The 20,504-nt window shown below is 49.1% G+C and overlaps 1 protein-coding gene across 1 annotated transcript; it reads right to left on the bottom strand.

Moving 5' to 3' along the window:
* Positions 1–14,419: 14,419 nt before the first annotated feature.
* On the bottom strand, positions 14,420–19,720 carry LOC311529356 (mast cell protease 3-like; the record flags this gene model as incomplete). Its single annotated transcript, XM_084645305.1, has 5 exons — positions 14,420–14,569; positions 15,410–15,670; positions 18,507–18,642; positions 18,825–18,981; positions 19,663–19,720. The coding sequence occupies 5 exons, from the start codon at positions 19,718–19,720 to the stop codon at positions 14,420–14,422; spliced, it is 762 nt and encodes a 253-aa protein (XP_084501431.1).
* Positions 19,721–20,504: the final 784 nt, after the last annotated feature.

Genomic DNA, 20,504 nt, shown 5'->3' with positions numbered 1-20,504 from the left:
GCAGGCTTAACTGAAAACAGCATAAGAAATGTTTCTGTCCCAACACCCAGATACCCAGTTCCCAAACCATTTTACTCTGTATAAAGCTTATAATGGGAAAACTCATAAATTGTTCACCCTCTATAACACTGATAGAGTGATATGCAAAGTTGTTTGCTCCCCCAGCTATTAATTACATACCCTGGGTCAATTAATAAGCAAAAGGTGATTTTATTAAAAATGATTTAAGTGGTTCCAAGTAATAACAGACAGAACAAAGTGAATTACCAAGCAAAATAAAAGAAAAACACACAAGTCTAAGCCTAATAGAGTAGGAAACTAAATGCAGGTAAATCTCACTCTCAGAGATGTTCCAATAAGATTCTTTGACAGACTAGACTCGTTCCTAGTCTGGATCCAGCAATCATTTTCACATCCCTGTAGTTACTGTCCTTTGTTTCAGTTTCTTTTAGGCATCTCATTGGGGTGGAGAGGCTCTCTTCTGAGACAGCTGAAGAGGGTTTTTTTGGGCCTGTCATGGTTCCTTCCCCACTCTGAACTCTAGGTTACAGATGTGGGGACCTGTATGAAAACCTCCTAAGCTTACTTTTACCAGCTTAAGTTAAAACTTCCACAAGGTACAAATTATTTTACCCTTTGCCCTTGGATTTCCACTGCCACCACCAAACTTTATCTGGGTTCCTGAAAAAATGGAGTTTGGACACATCTTTCCCCCCAAAATCCTCCCAACCCTTGCACCACACTTTCTGGGGAAGGTTTGGTAAAAATCCTCACCAATTTGCATAGGTGACCACAGACCCAAACCCTTGGATCTTAGAACAATGAAAAAAAGCATTCAATTTTCTTACAAGAAGACTTTTAATAGAAGTAAAGGAATCACCTCTGTAAAATCAGGATGGTAGATACCTTTCAGGGTAATTAGATTCAAAACATAGAGAATCCCTGTAGGCAAAGCCTTAAGTTACAAAAAAAGACGCACAGACAGGAATATTCATTCTATTCAGCACAGTTCTTTTCTCAGCCATTTCAAGAAATCATAATCTAACACATACCTAGCTAGATTACTTACTAAGTTCTAAGACTCCATTCCTGTCCTGTCTCCGGCAAAAGCATCACACAGACAGACATAGACCCTTTGTTTTTCTCCCTCCTCCCAGCTTTTGAAAGTATCTTGTCTCCTCATTGGTCATTTTCGTCATGTGCCAGCGAGGTTACCTTTAGCTTCTTAACCCTTTACAGGTGAGAGGATTTTTCCTCTGGCCAGGGGGGATTTTAAAGGGGTTTACTCTTCCCTTTATATTTATGACAGGGCCTTTTATATTCTCTCTCTTGTGCAACATCACAGCCACAAGATGGAGTCTGTAGCCACCTAGGCAAGTCACATGTCTATGAATGATTCAGCTTTTTGCAGGCTGATGCCACTGTTTACATGTTAGTTTGAACATTCCCAGGAAAGCTCAGATGTGGATTGGCATCTCCCAAAGTCCATTGTTAGTTAAGTACTCCCAGTTACTTGAATAGACCCTTCACACTATGTTGACCAAATCTGTCTTATGTGCTTCCAACAGCAAACACTTTATATACAAGCATAGAGCCAATGCCCATAACTTCAGATATAAAAATGACACATGCCTACAAATAGGATGAATATAATCAGTAGGTCATAACCTTTGCAAAGATATTACGTGGCATATCTAGCATAAAACATATTCCAGTTATGTCATTTTTACACTCATAAGCATATTTCTATAAAGCATTATGGGGTGCAACGTCACACCCACCCCAGGGCTCCAGTCCAGTCCCTGGGTCACTGGTACCTCAGAAAGATTCCTTGGGCACAGACATCTTCCGCAATGACAGTGGAGACTGCATCATCTGCTCTGACCTGGGCTGCTACCTGCAGACAGAGCTCCTTGAAAATGGGCACAACATCAATATCCAGAGATTGCACCCCTCGTGCCAGGGCAGGGACCACTACCTGGGCTGTGTGGGGGACCTCAATATCTACATAATCAAGGGCAGCTCCTGCTAGGTGGTGAAGGACTGCAGAACGGATGAGGGAGCCACGACTGATGAGCTGCATCCCAGCTGCTGTGGTGGGGACCGCTATGGGAAGACTTTGTGATGGATTTTTCATCGTTTTCCAAAACCAGGGTGAAATCCGCTGGGTGAGTGGTTCGAGAACAGATGATGGTGAAAAAACATTGTCCTGCACTCTGAATGCAGGAAGGGCCTTTACTATTTCAGGATTAGTAAACTCCTAACTCTGATCAAGGTGGACGAGAAGTGGGGGGCTCAGTTCTACTTGTACAATGAGATGAACTCCGCTAGCCTCAACTTCTTCCCTGGGGATTTGACCCTCACCAAGGGCATCGCCTGTGGGGGATGGGAGTGCATCAAGACGCTGCACAACAACTCCAACTCCCCCATCACCTGGTCCAACAAGGTCACCCGCAAGTTTGGCTATGCCAAGCAGCAGATGTCTGGCATTGAGCACAGCTGGAGCATCTCCACTGAGATGCCCCTCTAGGCCGGGGACCTCACCAAGCTCTTCACCCAGCTCCAGTTCTCCCTCAAACCTGAGTGTGGTGGAAAAGCCATCCACATGGAGCAGAAGAACTGGACTGAAGCTCGAGAAGAAGAGGAGTCAATTCAGGTGTCCCTGAAGGGCAAGCAGAACCTCTACATCTGATAGTACTGCCTTGGTGTAGGCAACAAGCCCATCTTGTTCTGCAGGGACATCCAGTTCACCAAAAAAACCCAACATACCTGTCTCTGGTCTCCTGAGCATCTGCGATGATGGAGGATGCCAGCACCACAATGATATTCTGGATGTGTGCATGTGAGCTTCTTTGCCCTAGTATTTCCTGTTCAGATTTTTTTCCTGAGCTGCCCAAAATTTCTCCCACCTCATCCCAGCTGGTTCTCCTCCTGGTTTTTCTCCTGTTCCTAGCTTTACCCAAATCTCATTTGCAACAAAGATGGTTTAATTAAACACCTTTCCCTTCCTATTATTATTATTATTAGAACTGGTCAGAAAATGGTGTTTGATTTTCCTTTGAAAAATTTAGACTTTCTATTGAAAAACTAAAAAAAAAATGACTAAAAATGGCCAAATCCCCAGAAAATACGGCAAAAAGGTGCTGAAATCTGAAAAAGATATGAAAAAAATATTGGAAAAATGGTGACAAAACAAACAAAAATATACTTACTGAAAACTGAAAAATGTTTATTGGTAGCCAAGCATTTTCAGCTTTTCTGACCCCAAAAATGGCACAGCATTTGAGGGAAGCTGACTCTTGTTATGAATATTTTCCTTTTGCAAAACAATCCAATTTTCCCTCAAAACCAATATCTCAACCAGTTTTAATGATGAGGACACACAGCCTGTCCAAACTTCTCCCCACTCCACTTCTGCTTTTTCTATTCTCCTTCCTCCACTTCCTTCACAGCCTTTCCCAAACCTCCTTCCAAATCTCGTCTATAATGTCAGTGATTGAATGGCATGTTCTCTCTCCAATTGTTACTGTTAGTCACAGCCTAGAGTTTGCTTTGGGCTCCTTCAGAGTCAAGAGTTTAGTAGAAATCAGAGGAATCCCTGAAGTATTGTAATGAGAATTGGGGTCAATACCATGGATTTGCCAAGATGCCAGAATATCTTTGAAAGGTGAAATTTAGCAAACTGAATTTTCCATCCATGTCTGAATGAAATTTATTTAGGATTACCCTGTATTGTTGAGTCCTGGGAGTGTTAGCTTTCTCACTTTAATGCTAAACTCTTCTCAGGTGTACTTTCACCCTGGACAGTACTTCTGCAGTCAAGAAGGTATATATTTATCAGCTTTCTAGGTAAAAGCTTAGGTACACCAAATGTCCTAGGGATGTACCAAACTCAAAATACACATGTAGTCTGGCACTCAGTGGTCATAAATAGACCAGTGTTAGGGCTCAGCACTTATGCCATAGACCAAACAAGCAGTCAGATTTCTTATTACATTTATTTATAGTCGTCAGTTCTTCCATATTGTTGCCGGCACCCAGTGCCGAGAGGCAAAACAACAGCAGGGGTTCGTTACCCGGTGTGTTTCACTCAATAATCACAATGGGGTGGAGAAGCAGAAAAGTTTATTTGCAGCTGCAAACAAAGTACAGGGAGAATAGAATCTCAAATCCTGCACACCAGAGCAGGTCATTACACACACTTTTATATTCCTTAATGCTACTGCACTACACATCAGCCAATTAAAACTTTGCACAAATACTTTGCCTTCCTTATATGGGTTACAACAATGTTTATTTCCTGCAACCTCTAACAAGCATTCCTAGCAACTTAAACAACCAGCACATTCTGTCTGGCCTTGTAGCTGTCTCTCCTAATATCTTTAACTTGGCATCAGCAAACCTTACACTATAAGGCATTATCTGCGGCTGCAACATTGTTTTAAGAGCAAAAGAGCTTACTCAAACCAGCCAGGCCTGAATTCTATTAAGGGGGGGGTGGTTAAGAAGAAGCCCTTAGGCCTTCAGCAGGGAGACCTCCTCGACCCTTATGGCCTTCCATCCCCTCGACTTAACTAGTGGCCATGCCCTGGGGTCTCCAACAATATCTTGGATATATTTGCCACCCCTCATGTAATTCTCTACTGCACTTTGTCTGTAGGCACTCTAGTAATGTGGTCCTTACTGTTTCTAGTGTTTGGTTTAAACGGGACTAGTTTAACTAACAAAAGCAATTGCTTAAATTTCTCGTAGGAGGTTCTCTTAGGCCATTGACTTGGATGGACGAAGCAGAAACATGCAGATGGCATTGCTGGGCTAAAATCCAAGATGTGGTTCCTTGGGGGTCATGCTAGAAAGTGCAGATGCAGCAGGGGATCTTTCAGACACTGCAATTAAAGAAACACCAAGAGATGCAATCTCTGAAAAGAAGTTTCAGCACTTCTTCTCAGCCTGGTAAACCTGAGACAGGAGCAAGCGGGACACGTGGATTGTCCATGTGGTGTCTGGTAGAACTTGTTGGTTCTCTAGCTTCACTGGTGGGTTCAGCAAAACTCTGAAGTTCAGCATGTTGACACTGTTTTGGGGTTTGTTGGAGGATGGAAATCCTCTTATTTTCTATTGGACACTTGCCAATAGCTGCTTCCATCACTATCCAGTAGATGGCGCTGGTGCATCAACATTCTCTGTCATTCTTTGCTTATCTGAGGCTCTTTTTGTGTTAGTTATTCCAAAGTACTTCTGAATTAACCCGGTTTATGAATTACGTCCCCCTTCCCTTTCTAAACAATTTCTTTTAATGTTTCAAGTCACACACATGCTCGATGCCTCTGTCTTTCAATATTTGTTTTCCTTCTTGGGCCAGACAATTCCTGTCATTTCCCAGGGGCAACAATCAGTTTGAAAGAAAACAAACACAATCTTGTATCATTCTTTTAAACCTAGTGGACAGGGAGCCAGCTTTTTAAAGGTATTTAGGTGGCTGAAGCTGCACAATGGTGCCTACTGGGTTTTTTTTATGAAATCAAGAGCTTCTTGGGTTGAATCTTGTGTTGGCCTTCTGGAAATCAATAGGATCAAATCAGTTCCTTCAAATCCATGCTTACAACTGCCCAGCGTCTTCCTCCCAGCCTGCTCACCCAGCTCTTCTACTTCCTATTCCCCAGCTTGTCTCCAAATCTTGTTACCAAAGCTAATGATTTCATTACATCTCCCTGTCTTCTCTCATTGTAACCCACAGACTGAATTCTGATTTGGAATAATTTTGGGGTCAAATCTCTGCCGTTTATTCTGAATAAAGAATTTATTTTTCAGCATTCACCAAGTTGTTTGTGCTGAATGTCCTTGGTTTTCTCCTTGGTTCGGGTCTATCCTGTACAAACAGATTCTCAGCATCCATACTCTGTTCAATGGAGCCCCACAGAAATGCCAGTCTTTGGGCACCCAAAGGAACAGTGTACCCCACTTTACCAGTTTTACCTTAGCCCCCTACCCCTGTTTTATGCACAACATTTGAGTTCATTTATACAGCAGAAGGAAATCTGTTACAGAAAGACACAAGTAAAAAGCAGCACAAGAGATGGGGACAAATGGCTACGTATAAAACAAACAGCAAAATGTCCTTTCTAGAGACTAAATTTAATTCACAGGTTCTCCTGGCTAGAGAAGCATATCTCAGCCAACATCATCTCCAGTGTTTTCAATCAAACCTGCCTGAGATCCCTTCTCATGATGCAACCTCACAGTCTGTTTACTTCCCAGGTGAAGGATGCCAGGGTGTCTCTTTGTTCCCCTTGAATATACCAAAGAGACCTTTGATCTTCATCCCAAGGTATCCCCACCACCGCTGTCGACCTCTTCTCTTAGTTTCCTTCTCAAGTCTTCACCAGCTCTTCATTCGCAAAATCAACAATTCCAGGAGACCATTGTAACCATCTAATCTTGACCTTGTGGATAAACCCAGGTCAGAGAACATCCCCAAAATAACTCCTAGAGCAGATCTTTTTAAAATATATCCAATGCTGATTTTGAAATTGTCAGTGATGGAGAATCCACCCCAACTCTTTGTAAATTATTCCATTAGTTAATTACTTTCAACTGCTAAACATTTACACCTTATTTTCTGTCTCTGGTAACTTCCAAAAGATTGGAAGGTCCTCAGTCCATTGGTGGGAATGCTCCTTTTAGTTTAAGTCCATAGTCCAGAAAGCAGAGCAGGAAAGAGGCAAAATAGAGATGCTTCCAGGATTTTATATACCTTCTCCCATGTGGAGGGAACGCTTTCAGTCTTCGTTTGCAGAAAATTACAGACCTTATTGGAATATCTGAGTGGTGGGTGGGTGCAAGCCTGCCAACTTGTAAAGGCCCCTCCCTCAACCTTGAGGGAGGGACCACTGGACCCAGGAACCAACTGAAGTTGTGGGACAAAAACTGAATAACAGGGTCAGTAGTCGCAAAAAGAAAAGGAAGACTTGTGGCACCTTAGAGGCTAACCAATTTATTTGAGCATAAGCTTTCGTGAGCTACAGCTCACTTCATCGGATGCAGTGAGCTGTAGCCCACGAAAGCTTATGCTCAAATAAATTGGTTAGCCTCTAAGGTGCCACAAGTCTTCCTTTTCTTTTTGCGAATACTGACTAACACGGCTGCTACTCTGAAAAGGGTTACTAGTGAAGCTCACAGGTTCAGAACTAGGGATCCAGAGAGTGACACTGAGCAGAGAACCCCGGACAACTCCCGTTGCTCCTCACAACTATCTAGGGAGCCAGTGGACGCTACCCAGAGGAACTCTGCCCGGATGCATGAGACCAGGGAGGAGTGGAAAACAGGCCCCACAGTCGAAGAGCACCCCCTCGTCCAGCATCCTCCTCCTGTGTTGAAGATGGCCTCTTTGGCCAGTGCCAGGAGGAGGTTGACAAGGAGGTCTCTTGATTTTGTGGGGCCACAGACAGGGTGTGAATAGATAAAGAGGTGTGGGGAAAAGTGCAGCCAGACCCTCAACAGGAGGTTCTGGAGGAGCCAGAATAGGGGCTGTAACCTGGCACATTTTAGGTAAGCATGTGTCAGGTTCTCCCTCATGCCGCAGAAGGGGCAGGTGTCGGGAACAGGGGCACCAGGTATATGCCTGTTCTCACAGCTCTGTGAAGGAGCCACAAACCAATATCCCCAGTGGGCTGTGGGACCAGGCTGGATTCACCCTCCACAGGTGGTAGAAAGTCCCACCACTTGGTGTCTGGATGGGACATGAGGGTGAGGAAATGAAACATGTGGAGGACAAGCATGTACAGTTGATCACTGGGCAAAGTTCGAAAGTGAGCTGCAGCCAGCTGGGATTGTGAAAGGGATGAGCCGGGGGGCTCGCAGGACAGGGGCCCAATAAAAAGGTACAGAGGGCCCAAGATGAGGGGTGGGTGAGATCAGGGCCCCCTTGTACCAGGTACTGCACCAACCCCAACCAAGATCAGGGCCCCTAGTGTGATGGGCACTGCAGATAAACACAGTGAGAATCAGTGTTCCCATTAACATTTCCCACCCATGTGCGTTATGAATTTTGTTTTGTGCACCACCTTCATATTGATGCATATAACAAAATTCATGTGGTGGTGGTGGGCTCAGGGGTTTGGAGTGTGGGAGGGAGCTCAGGGCTGGGGTACAGGGTTGGGGTGCAGGGCTGTGAGGGCCCCGGCTGGGGGTGTGGGTTCGTCGGTGGGGCTGGCGATGAGGGGCTCAGGGCTGGGGCAGAGGGTTGGTGTGTGGCCTCATGGTGGGGCTGGCGATGAAAGGCTCAGGGCTGGGGATGAGGGGTTTGTGGTGCAGGAGGATGCTCCAGGGCTACAGCAGGGAGAGAGGACTCCCCACTGCTCTCTCTCCCCACAGCAGCACCGGAGCTGGGGGAGAGGTGCCTCTCCCCACCACAAGAGGGCAGCTCCGGGGCTGGAGCCACAGGATAGGTGCCCCTCCCCTGGCCCTGGCAGGTCCGGGTCGGAGCTGGGTTCTGGCGGGGTAGGGGTGCTCCAGCTGTGGCAGGTCCGGGCTCCCCAGCTGCGGTGGGTCTGGGCCACAGGCAGCAGCGTTGGGGGTAGGGGAGGGCTACAGGTCCGGGCCAGGGCTGGGTTTGGGCCGCCCCTCCCCCGACTGCAGCAGTTTGGAGGACAGGCTGGGGGGGGGCCTGGGGAGGGGCACCCTCCCCTTGCTGCAGCAGGTCCCCGGGTGGGTTCCCTAAGCGCCCATGTGGCTCTAAATAGGCTGCTGCTTGGCCATGCGGCTGCACAGGTTACAGGGAAATTAGGAATCCCAGAGAGTTTACACAGACACAGGACGGATCCTCATCCCCATTTCACACACTGGGAAATCCAGGCACAAGGAGAAAAATCGACTCGCTCCAGATCATTGGTGCAGTGTGCGGTAGAATTGGAAAATGAACTCAGGATGCCTCGTGCCCCCCTCCCAACCACGAGAATCTACCAGTGCCCTCAGTGCCCCCAGAACCCACTGCCCTCCCTCAGCGGGAAGCTGAACCCAGGAGTCCTGGCTCCCAGCCCCCTCTGCTGCTCTAACCACACAGAGCTGCATTTCCTGTCTAGGGGCCAGCTGTTCACACCAATGTGTATTGAGCTTCATGGTGTCCCCTCCACCTCAGGGCATTTGTTATTATATCATCAACCCTCTCCGCTCCGCCTGCCCCTTTAGCTCCCTGCCCACCTGCCCCCAGACTCTACAGCTCCCTAGCTGGGTCCTGGACACACGTCGATAACTGCCCCAGAGCCCACGGCCCTGAGGCTCCCCAGCTGGCTGCTGAGCAGCCACCAATGTCCCCACAAACCCCATGGTACTTCAGCTGGGTGCTGGGGACACACCGATGGCCCTGGTGGAAGCATCTGACACTAGGGAGGAGCCAGGGTTTGCAGACAGCTCCAGCATATCCAGGCTCTGTTCTCTATGGGGCTGGGGGGGCGGGGCTCTTCCCCATGTACTCACCAGCCTGAGCCCGGGGGGCAGGGGAAAGGCAATGGGGAACAGGAACAGCCACAGCATTGTCAGAGGGACATCAGGGAAGTGGGTGATGGCATCTGTTTCTGGGGTCATTTATAGACCTGACTAGGAGGGGCTGGGCCCCCCAAGTGACACTTGGCACAGGGTAAACCATAGCCCCTGGTTCCTGCTGGGGAGGAGTTCACACGTGGGGTGTCGCTCACCAGCCGCCCTGCAGAGCTAGCAGAGAGTAATCTGCTGGGCCTGGGAAAATCTGGGGCCCGGTAGTCCAGGGGACATGCACATCTGGGGCCCTAATGCCCCCGCTCCAGGCACCAGCCTGAGCACCCGTGAGCAGCAGCACTATCAGGCCCATGGGGGGCAGCATCTGCCCGGGAGGTGGGTTACAGGCCTGGCCTGGCGGGGCAGCGGGGATGCAAGGCAGGAAACCTCCAGGCCATGCACTCCAGGGTGTGGGTGGAAGACCTGCCATCTCAGCGCTTGGACCCCACACCACACCAGCTGCAGGGAGGGTGGAGAAGGAGAGTCACCATCTGGGGTCCCTCAGCTGTTGAGTCTATTCTGGTGGGGCCATGGGCATTGCAGGGCTGTGCTCACCCTGGACAGTGCCCTGCAGCCCTGCAGAGTTGGGGGGAGGGGAAGTGGCTCAGCCGCTAAGAGGAGGGGCCTAGTCTGAGGCCTGTGCTGTGGTTAACCCGGCCTCATCTCAGCGTCTCTCTGCACTGGGAGGGTTCCTGTGTCTGGTCGGGAACCTTCACAAGCTGCAGGCTCACAGACGCCTTTGCCTGCTGTCTTGCACAGCAAAACTGCTCCCCCTCCTCCCTGGCACCCAGGTGAAGGAGCTGCAGGAAGGTTCCTCTGTTGCTCTGCGCCCTCCACAGCTGGGGCTGGGGCACATATGGGCACTGGCCCAGCCTGGAGCTGTGCATATCTGGGGTGGAGCTGAGCCCTGATGCAGCTTGCACTACCCCCCAGCGCCCGCTCCAAGCATGCATCAGATGAGGCGTGTGGCTAGGGCTGAGACATCCATTGACAGCTTCACTGGCCTCTTCCTTCAGACATCTGGGTCGGAGCAGAGACGGGGGCTGGGGGGGACACGTCAGTGTGATGTTTCCACCTGCCAGGTGGGGCCTCGGCCATCTCTGTTCCTGGAAACCCCACCACATGGGTGTGGTGGGGGAGACCAGTCCCCACATCTGAGCCCCTGGAGCCCTGCCCAGCAAGGGACTGCCCATTCTGGTGCCAGGCACAGCTGGGGACACACCTAGCTGGGATCTCCCCCTCTACACCCAGTAGCTGTGCACAGCTGGACACCACACACATCTGGAGCAAAGATGGGGGAGGGGGCTCAGCAGCTAACAACAGAGTCTGCCTTGGTGCTAATGTGGGAGGAGCCGTGGTTTGACCAAGACTCAGATCAGCTTCTGGTGGGAACCCGGCCCCTTGATCCTTTTCAATGGCTCTCCTTCCCCTCCGTGTGGGTGTGAGCTGGTGGGAGGAACATGGATCTGGGAGACCAGAGCCCCCTGTCTTTGACAGCATGGCTTCCCAAAGACCCCCGCATTGCAGGTGGAGGCAGAAACAATGCATCTGATTCTCAACCCCCCTGAGCCAGCCAGTCTTCAATGGGAGTTGGCTCCCCCTAAAAGGGAAAGGCCCCATGTCCCATTCCCCATCCACCCATTCAGTACCCAGCCCTGGGTCTGGTTTGCAGTCAGAGCCCCCTAGAGGGGAAAGGCCCCATCTCCCATTCCCCATCCCCAGGAACCAGCCAGTCCCTGGCCCTGGGGCTGGATGGGGGATGCTGCCCCATAGAGGGGAAACACCCGTATCCATTTCTCACCCACCCCCACATGAAGGGTTGCTGTGTACTGTGAGGCTGAGTCCCATGAGGAGCTGCTCCCATTGCACTGGGTGAGGGGCTGAGTGGACTCCTGTGCGTACCTGCTCCTGGCCATACATTCTAGGGGGCTCATTGCATGTTCGGTGCTTATAAAAATCTCCCCATATCCCCGAATTGGGAGATGCTGGGAGCTGAGCTTCAATGGGATTGAGACCCAGAACTTGACAGGATGGGCTGGGAATTGTAAAGGGGGTGGGATCAGGGTATTAGGGGCCCAACTCCCACTGAAAGTCAATGGGATTTTGATACCTCACTCCTGCAGGTGGCTTTGAACATTCCCGCTGGCTGTGTGCAATAGCGGTGGCCATTTCTAAAAGCCTTGGAAGGAAATAAACACCCAAGAAGGCTGAATGTCACTACACTCGATAGATACCGACAGCTACAGGACAGGGAGTGAAATTAAGAAGCAAACATGGTGGAGGTGAAGGCGCCAACAGGGCTGAGATACTAGAGCAATGGGTAACACTGTCAGGGAATGGATGGAGGGAGAGAGGGAGTGTATGGGGAGGGAGGAAGGGATGGAGACTTGCATATTCCTAGGGAGATAGGGAGAGAAGGATGGCAGGATGGATTGATAGAAGGGTGTGGATGGGGAGGGAGAGAGGGACAGATAGAAAGGGTGGATGGACATGGAAGGTATAGTCGAAAGAGAGATCCTGAGACATGAGGCCTCCCCTAAAGGGTCTGGTGTAAGGCCTAAGGCCTGAACTAAAGTCAGGCCCTGCTGAGATAAGGTAAAGTTAGCAAGAGTCAGTCTATGAGTACAGGTCAGGCCCTGTGACAAAGCAGATGCCAGCTTGCGTATTCACTATCTGATACATGAACTTGCCAAGCACAGGGCTGGTGTTGCAAAAACACAAGAACTCCTAGGCGCTAAGTGTTCACATAAATATATTCCAGAAGGACAGTGCCAGAACATCCTAATACAAGGTAAACTCACTTCCTGAAGGTGACACAAGGACACACCGACTCTCCTAAAGATAAGGTCAGGATGAAAGGGTGATGGATAGAGATATTTTGAGCCAACCATCAGGGACACAGTAAAGAGTGGTAACTAACCACATCACAGGGGCAATACATACCTTATTTGTACCAGTGTATAAAAGGGGGGTCACAGAGGGGTTGTCTTTGCCTGGGTTTGGGGGGAGTGGAGACTCACCCCCCTCAATGAGCCGAGCCCATTGTCACAGGCATAAATGTCTTAGTGTACCAGTAGTACATATAAGGCAGTGATACTGTGCTTTGTCGGCAATAAACCTGGCCGAGCACCTTCACCGCTGAACTGTGTCTGTGGTCTTCTTTGACAGTTCGATAGAAGTCTGCTGTACGGGCTACCTGGCCAGAGCCAGTGTAGCACACAGAGAGAACGCACATGCAGCCAACAACTGACAACCCTGGTGACCCCGACCGCTAATCTGATAAATTGGTGAGCTGCCCTCTGTCGGAGTCATGAACTAACGTGGCAGAAAGCTATGAGCTAGGGAACCCCCTTATCTCCTCCCTGCAAATCCTCACAAAGTTTGATGAGATATGGAGGTGCTGTGATGTCAGTATAGGACGTCCATATGAATTTTAGAAAGATAGTGTGAAAGAAACACATAATGGAATCTGTACGGCTAGGACAGCCACTGTAGCCTTGGAAAATAAGAAGAGTAAGTTCTGTCTGGAGGGAGATCTCACGGCAGGCTCGATTGTTTGTTCATTTCTCTGGAACATTAATAGCTTTCTGTCCTCCTTTCCTCTGAAATATCCCTCCATACATCCTTCTTCTATATCCATCTGTCTTCTCATATACTATGTCCATCCATTCATCGTTCACCAGTATCTATTCATGATCATCCATCCTTCTTCAATATCAATCCGTCTATTCTCTTGTAATATACATCCATTCATCTATCCATCTATCCAGCCATCCTTCTGCAATATCCATCCATCCATCCATCCATCCATCCATCCATCCATCCATCCATACTTCTGTATTGCCCATCCATCCATCCTTCTACCTTCTCATCTGCCATGTCCATCCATCCATTGTTTCACAGTATCTATCCATCCTCTGTCTATCCATCCTTCTGCAATATCCATCCATCTGTTGCCTTTTCTTTCATTTAAAGGGAATTTTGTAGTGTGGTATTACACCACCGTAGGTTCGGCTCTAGTGGCTACAGTTTCAAACTCACAGAGTGAAAGTCACCTCTGCTACTTGCTTCAGATTTAGAGTCTCTAGGAACACAAGGACAAAGGGTTGTGACCACACATACATTTCACGCATAAAAGGCCCTGTCTGTTTTACAAGTTTTATTGAAGTTACAGTTAAAGTTATGATTACCCAAACATCTAGAAATTCTATAAAGACCGGTGAACAAGTGACAAATATACTTCTACTCACATCGTTTCATGATATTCTAAAGGTCTGATGGATGCCTGGCCAAATGATCATCTCTAGAGGGGTGGTTCCTGCTGGTGTTTCCAATAGGAAGCTCAATTTTCCTGATCTGGGCATCCTTTTTTTATAATGTGATTTCAACTATGCCTCATTAGCTTTTATGCACATTATGCACCCTACAGTTAGGGCACATGTTAGAAAAATGTCACTGCCGGGGATCTTGTAAGCAAAAAATTACTCTTAGTGTTCATTTTTCGCAGCGCCACATATGGGTACATCTTTCCCCGTAATCTTGTGGCATAGGGTCATTCTTTGGTCACTTATGTCAACCATTTCTTAATCCTATGGCGTAGGGTGGATAAGCTACTATCTTACAGGCCTCAGCCTGTAGACCTTGTGTTTGAGCCCTCCTTACTGAGACCCCTAATACCTAATTATCCCTTCTAACTACTGATCTATCTTATATTTCTGTAATCCTACAATTTAACTCATAACATGTTGTTGAATCATAACATCAAACAATAAATGATCAATCAACTAAAATCATTGGCTACACATCCATCCATCCATCTGCAATAGCCAGCCATTGCTCTGCAATACCTGTCTAGCTCTCCACTCATACTAGAGATGGATGCTCCCCTCTAAGGCTTCAGCTTGCACAGAGTTTTCTTGATCCATGGGACGTATATGGAGAGCCTGGTAAACACACTGGGAGTTGACCAGTCACCGCTGCCATGGGAGACTATGCCCCGGGCCTTCCCATTACAGACCAGTGGGCCCCCAGAGTCGCCCTGAGAAGTAAATACCAGGCACAGGGTTACCGATGTCCAAGCAAAGAGTGGGCTGCATTCTGTATTCACGGTCCTGAAATCCACCTCTGTAACCCACTTCCTGGGGGTTCACAGTCAAGTCACTCCCAGGACATGCCCAGGGCTTCCACCCCATGACCCAACCAACCCCTGTCGCTGAATTCTAGAACCTGCCTGATTCTGGTGTCTGATTTCTAGCATCCATCCCCGATTTCTTTAAGCTGCTCAATTCCTGTCCCTGATTCCGAATCCTGATTTCCAGCATCTGGCTGACTCCTGCCCTTGATTTCTAGGATCTCCTGCTTGTTTCTCAGATCCACCTTGGGTTCTTGATTCAGCCATTCCCCTTTCTGACTCCTAGGATCAGTCTGATTTCCAAACCTGATTTCTGGAATCTTTCCCTCACGATTAAGATCCATCCCTGATTTCCAGGATGTGGCTGATTCATGTCCCTGATTTCTGGAATCTTTCCCTCACGATTAAGATCCATCCCTGATTTCCAGGATGTGGCTGATTCATGTCCCTGATTTCTGGAACCTGTTGAATATCCAGATGATTTCTGTCCCTGATTTCTGTGATCGTGCCAGTTCCTGTCCCAAATTATTAGCATCCATTCCTCATTTGAAAGAACTGCCTGGTTCTTGTCCCTGATTTCTAGCCTCCATTCCTGATTCCTAGGATCTGGGCAATTCTGATTCCTGGTTCCCAGGATCTGCCTGGCTTACCATGGATCCTGACTCTCCCCATTCTGCCCAGCCCTGTCGGTCTCCTGTTCTAGCAGCACCTTGTCCCAGGCACTGTGTGCCCCTGTCCCACACTCACCAGGAATGGCGACTTCCTCTCCTGGGGGTCCCCCACGCACAGCATCCTGGATGGGACATAGTGCAGATAGGGCTGAGACAGACACATTTTCTTGTCCATGACCATCAGTTCCACCTCCTGCAGGGTCGAGGAGGGCTGGGAGTTTGTCTTGCTACTGGTCTGGCCCCAGCCAGCCACGCTGCACACTGCCCCCTTCTTCACCTTCTTCTGGGACAGGGGAATTGTGCCCACAGTCTGGGTCAGCTTGGCCTTGTCCATCAGCTGTGATGCAGGGTGAAGGGCGGGAGAGAGAAGGGAAATCAAACTCCTCTTGGGGGATGCATCCTATCCTGGGGGGATGGTGCTAGATGAGACCAGGTGGGGCATCCCCATGAGAACTGTGCAAATCTGTGATGCCATGTGGCTACAGGGGGCTTGGTGATGGGACAGAGTGATATCTGCAGCAGAGTGAGGTCACTGGTGGAGGGGTGATGTGACTGTGATGCTACATGCTGCAGTGGGGGGGTCAGTGGGGGGGGGGATGGAATGAAAGTGGTACCTGCAGTAGTGTGGATTCACTGGGGGTCAGGGTGGCATTACACCCCATTGTGACATTGCACTCCATACGCTTTATGAAAATATGCTTATGAATATGACATAACTGCTGTACGCTAAATGCCCCTTGTAAGGTATCATTAGAAAGCTTATAATCCACTGAGTGTGTTCACCCTATTTGTTTGCATGGATTGTTTCCATGTCTGGCGGTAGGCGAACAAGACATAAACTCGTATTGCTGATGCAAACACCTGAAGTGGAAGCCATTAAAGGTGCTTCAGAAACAATGACCTGTGAATGGCCCTGATTACCTGCAAGCCTCCCTGTGACCTGTGGGCCCACCCAGGAAGAACGGAGGCTGGGGGCCTTACAGTGACATGTGACCCTCTCACCTGATACTGAATTCCATCTGGAATCTGGTACTTTTCCAGAGGGAGTGGGATTTCACATAAAGGTTTCCTGCCTTCGGGAAGTTCTATATAAAGTGAGGGAAGCAAACAACAGCTGTCTTCAGCTGGCTTAAGAGGTGGCCCCCCAACTCCGCAGAGATACCTGCAAGCACCTGGAAACAAAAGGACTGTAACCACAGGGTTGGGTGAGAACAGGCTGGACCCAGGTTAGAAAAGGCAACTGACCTGAGAAGGATTTTACCTGAAGTAACATCTAGGGTGAGAAGTTTTCATTTGTGACTGATTTCTTAGTGTATGCAGCTTAGCCTTGCGTGTTTTGTTTTATTTTTCTCTGTGAATACTCTGAAACCTTTGTTCTGTCTGTTATTGCTAAAAACCACTTAAATCCTACTTTTTATACTTAATAAAATCACTTTTGTTTATTAATAAACCCAGTGTAGTACTTTTTACCTGGAGGAGTGGGGGGGGGGGCAGGCGGGCAAACAGTTGTGCAAATCTCTCTTTCAGTGCTTCAGAGGGCGAACATTTAACGAGTTTACCCTGTATAAACTTTATACAGAGTAAAATGGATTTATTTGGGATTTGGATCCCACGGAGAGCTAGGTGTCTGAATGCTGGAGACAGGTGACCTGCTGAGCTGTTTTCAGTTAAGGTCTGCAGCTTTGGGGATGTGGCCCGGATTCTGTGTCTGTGTCTGTGTTGCAGCAGGCTAGCATGTCTGGCTCAACCAGGCAGCGTTCTGGAGGCCTAGGCTGGCAGGAAAAATGGGCTCAGAGGTAATTTCAGCACATCAGGTGACAGGGCCTAGGGGATCTCTGTGACCGAGCCCATCACACCCATCTTCTTCATAGTAATGTTAGGGTATGAGTATGGGACAATTATGATATATTTTGTGCAAAATAAGGCATGTGAGATATCATTGGAAAGGTTATGATTTACTGAACATGACTATCATATTTATATGTATGTATCATTTTTGTATCTGAAGTTAGGAATATCGTCTATGCACCTATTACAAATGTGTTTACACCTGGGGAATATCCACTAGACAGAAAGCAATCAGTCTAGATTGATGTCTGGTAAGGACCATTAGGAAGAATAATAGGTCTTAGAAGATGCTAATCTCTTACTGAGGAGCCTTCCTAGGCAAGCCTTCCTGGGAACACTGCAAACAGCCTTTATGTTATGGCTGCAGGTTCATGTGATGAAGCCACCTGGTACTGGACTTCATGATAATATCAGTATTTTTCCACTGACCAGGGGTGGGAATCACACTGGAAGACAAAAAATTCCCACCATATGTAAAACCTATTTAAGGCAAGGGAGTGACATAATCATGGCTCGTTCTTCACTGAATCCCCGTCCAGGATGATGGCTGTAAACATCTAAGAAACAAAGACTGAATGAGGGCAGAATGACTGAGCTCAGGCTGGAAGACTGTCTAGCCTGTAAATAAAATATCTGAAGTTTTAAGCTGCAGGCAAATGCAACTGCCCTTCAAGAATCTCTGCAATCTGCTAAAACAACATTTAGGGTGGGAATTTTCTACTTGTAAGCAGTGTAGTATATTAAGCTTAGATTGCATATTTGTCTTATTTCCTAGGTAATCTACTTTGATCTGTTTGCTATCCCTTATAATCACTTAAAATCTATTTTTTGTAGTTAATAAACTTGTTTTGTTTTGTTTAAAACCCAGTGTGTATATGGAAATTATAACTTGGGGCAGAAAGCTGTGCGTATCCCCCTCCACATTGAGGGAGGGGATGAATTTCATGACCTTACGCTGTATAGTTCTCTGTGCAGGACAAGACGGTGCAATTTTGGGTTTAGTCTCTAGATAGGGGTGTGCACCTGAGTACTGGGCAGTTCCTTAGCCAATCCTTCCCATGCAGTGCTGATCTCAGCATCGTTGTGAAGCTGCAGCTGGATGTGTCCCTACATGTATTTATGCTAGAGGGGATTTGAGAGCCTGTCACACCATTACAGTGTAAAGGGAGCCCAGGCTTTTGGGTCAGGTGGGCTCAGTGGTACCCCAGTGGTACCCAGTTCTAAGCAGCACCCCAGGGGGAATCCGTCACAGTGGAGTGATGAGATGGGGTGATACCTGCAGCAGTGTGAGGTCACTGGGGTGGGGGCTGAGATATGGCCAGTACCTGCAGCAGCATGAGGTCATTTTCAAACGTCTCGTCATTGAATTCTGGGTGGGGGATTCGGCGCCGTACCCAGATTTTCTGCGTCCCCAGTTCATCTATTTCAAAGTTGTGGGCCCCCAGCAGCACGGAGATGTTGCTGTGAAATACAAGGGGATGCAGGTGCTGCAGACAGGCCAATACTCTGGATTCAGGCATGGGCCATTAACCTTGTTAAAGTGGGTGTGTGTAGATCATGCCAGCACTCCAGGGCCTTTCCTTTGACCTGGCCCCATGTTCGGAGAATGGCTGGCTAAGGGGCAGGGATCTTGCATTTCTTACCCAAGGTTGCAGTTACAATGAGCTGCCGTCACCATCACGTCCTCCCGGATCAGGAACCCTCCACACATGTTTCCTCCCTTTCCTTCTCTCTGTATTCTTACAAAGGCCATGTAGGGTCTGGAGTGAGGCTGGGCTTCCTGTCCTCCAATGATCTCCCCTGGCAGACGTGTCAAGAGAAGGATTTAATTCAGGTTCCCGATCCAGCCAGCTGGTGTATCCCTCCGCTAACCAAGATCAAGGCCCCCATTGTCCTAGGCACTGAACAGACCCAGTCCGAGACCAGAGTTTGGTGGAATTGGAAAATGAACCCAGGAGTCCCGGCTCCTAGCCCCTCTTCCCCGGCTCTAACCATACAGACTGCACAGACCTGCATTTCCTGTCTAGGAGTTGGCCGTTCACATCAGCAACGTATTGAATTTCTGTGCGTTGCCTCCCTCTCAGGGGATTTATTATGGTAGCATCAACCCCCTCCTCTCCCCTTGCCCCTTTAGGTCCCTGCACACCTGCCCCCAGACCCCATGCCTCCCCAGATGGGTCCTGGGCATACACTGATGCCCCCAGACCCCAAAGCTCAGGGGCACCTTAGCTTTGTTCTGGGCACACACACACTGATAACTGCCCCCAGGCCCCACGGACCTGAGGCTCCCTAGTTGGGTCCTGGGCAAACACCAATAGCCCCTGGAGCCCCACAGCACTCCAGCTGGATGCTGGGGACACTCCAATGGCCCCAGTGGAAGCATCTGACTCTGGGGAGGAGCCATGGTTTGCAGACAGCTCCAGTAGTGCCAAGCTCTACTACCTCTGAGGCCAAGGGGGGCCTATCCCCTCTTGCACTCACCAGCCTGAGCCCCAGGGGGCAGGAGAAAGACCATGGGAAACAGGAGCAGCAGCAGCATCGTCAGAAGGCGTCTGGGGAAGGAGACAACGTGTCTGTCTCTGGGGTCACTTATAGGACGGGTGACGCTTGGCTCAGGGTAAACCACATCCCCTGGATCCTGCCGGGGAGGAGTTCACACATAGAGTAAGGCAGTCACCAGCCACCCTGCAGAGCTAGCAGAAAGTAAACCTTTGGGGCTGTGCACATGTGGGGCCCTAGAGCCTCTGGGGGTGTGCATATATGGGGAATTGCACCCCCTGGGGCTTTGTACATTTGAAGCCCTGTACCCCTGGAGACTGTGCAGCTCTGGGGCCCTGAATACCCTGGGGACTGAGCAGATATGGGGCCTAGCACCCTTGGGGGCTGAGCACATGTGAGGCCCTGTACCCCATGAGGCTGTGCACATGTGGCTTCCTATACCCCTGGACTGTGCACATCTGGGACCCCTTAACCGCAGGGCTATTCACATCTGGGGCTCTGCACTCCTGGAGGCTGTGCATTTGTGGGGCCCTGCACCCTCTGAGGTTATGCACTTCTTGGGCCCTGCACCCCTGGGCCTGTGCATATCTGGGGTGCTATAGTCCAGGGGCCATGCATGTTTGGGGCCGTGAACCTCCTGGGGACTGTGCACATCGGGGCCACTATGACCCCCCCAATCACCAGCCTGAGCCCTGGGGAGCAGGAGTACGAGCAACATTGTCAGGGCGCAGCTGGGGAGGGAACATCTGCCTGGGAGATGGGTTAGAGGTCTGGATCAGCACTGGGAATGCAAGGCAGGAAACCTCAGGGCCATGTGCTCCGGG

Source organism: Lepidochelys olivacea (genome assembly GCF_965140295.1).
Source record: "Lepidochelys olivacea isolate rLepOli2 genome assembly, chromosome: 13".
Taxonomy (NCBI): Eukaryota; Metazoa; Chordata; order Testudines; family Cheloniidae; genus Lepidochelys; species Lepidochelys olivacea.
The sequence above is the reverse complement of the archived record's forward strand: the minus strand, read 5'-3'. Positions and strand labels throughout refer to the sequence as shown.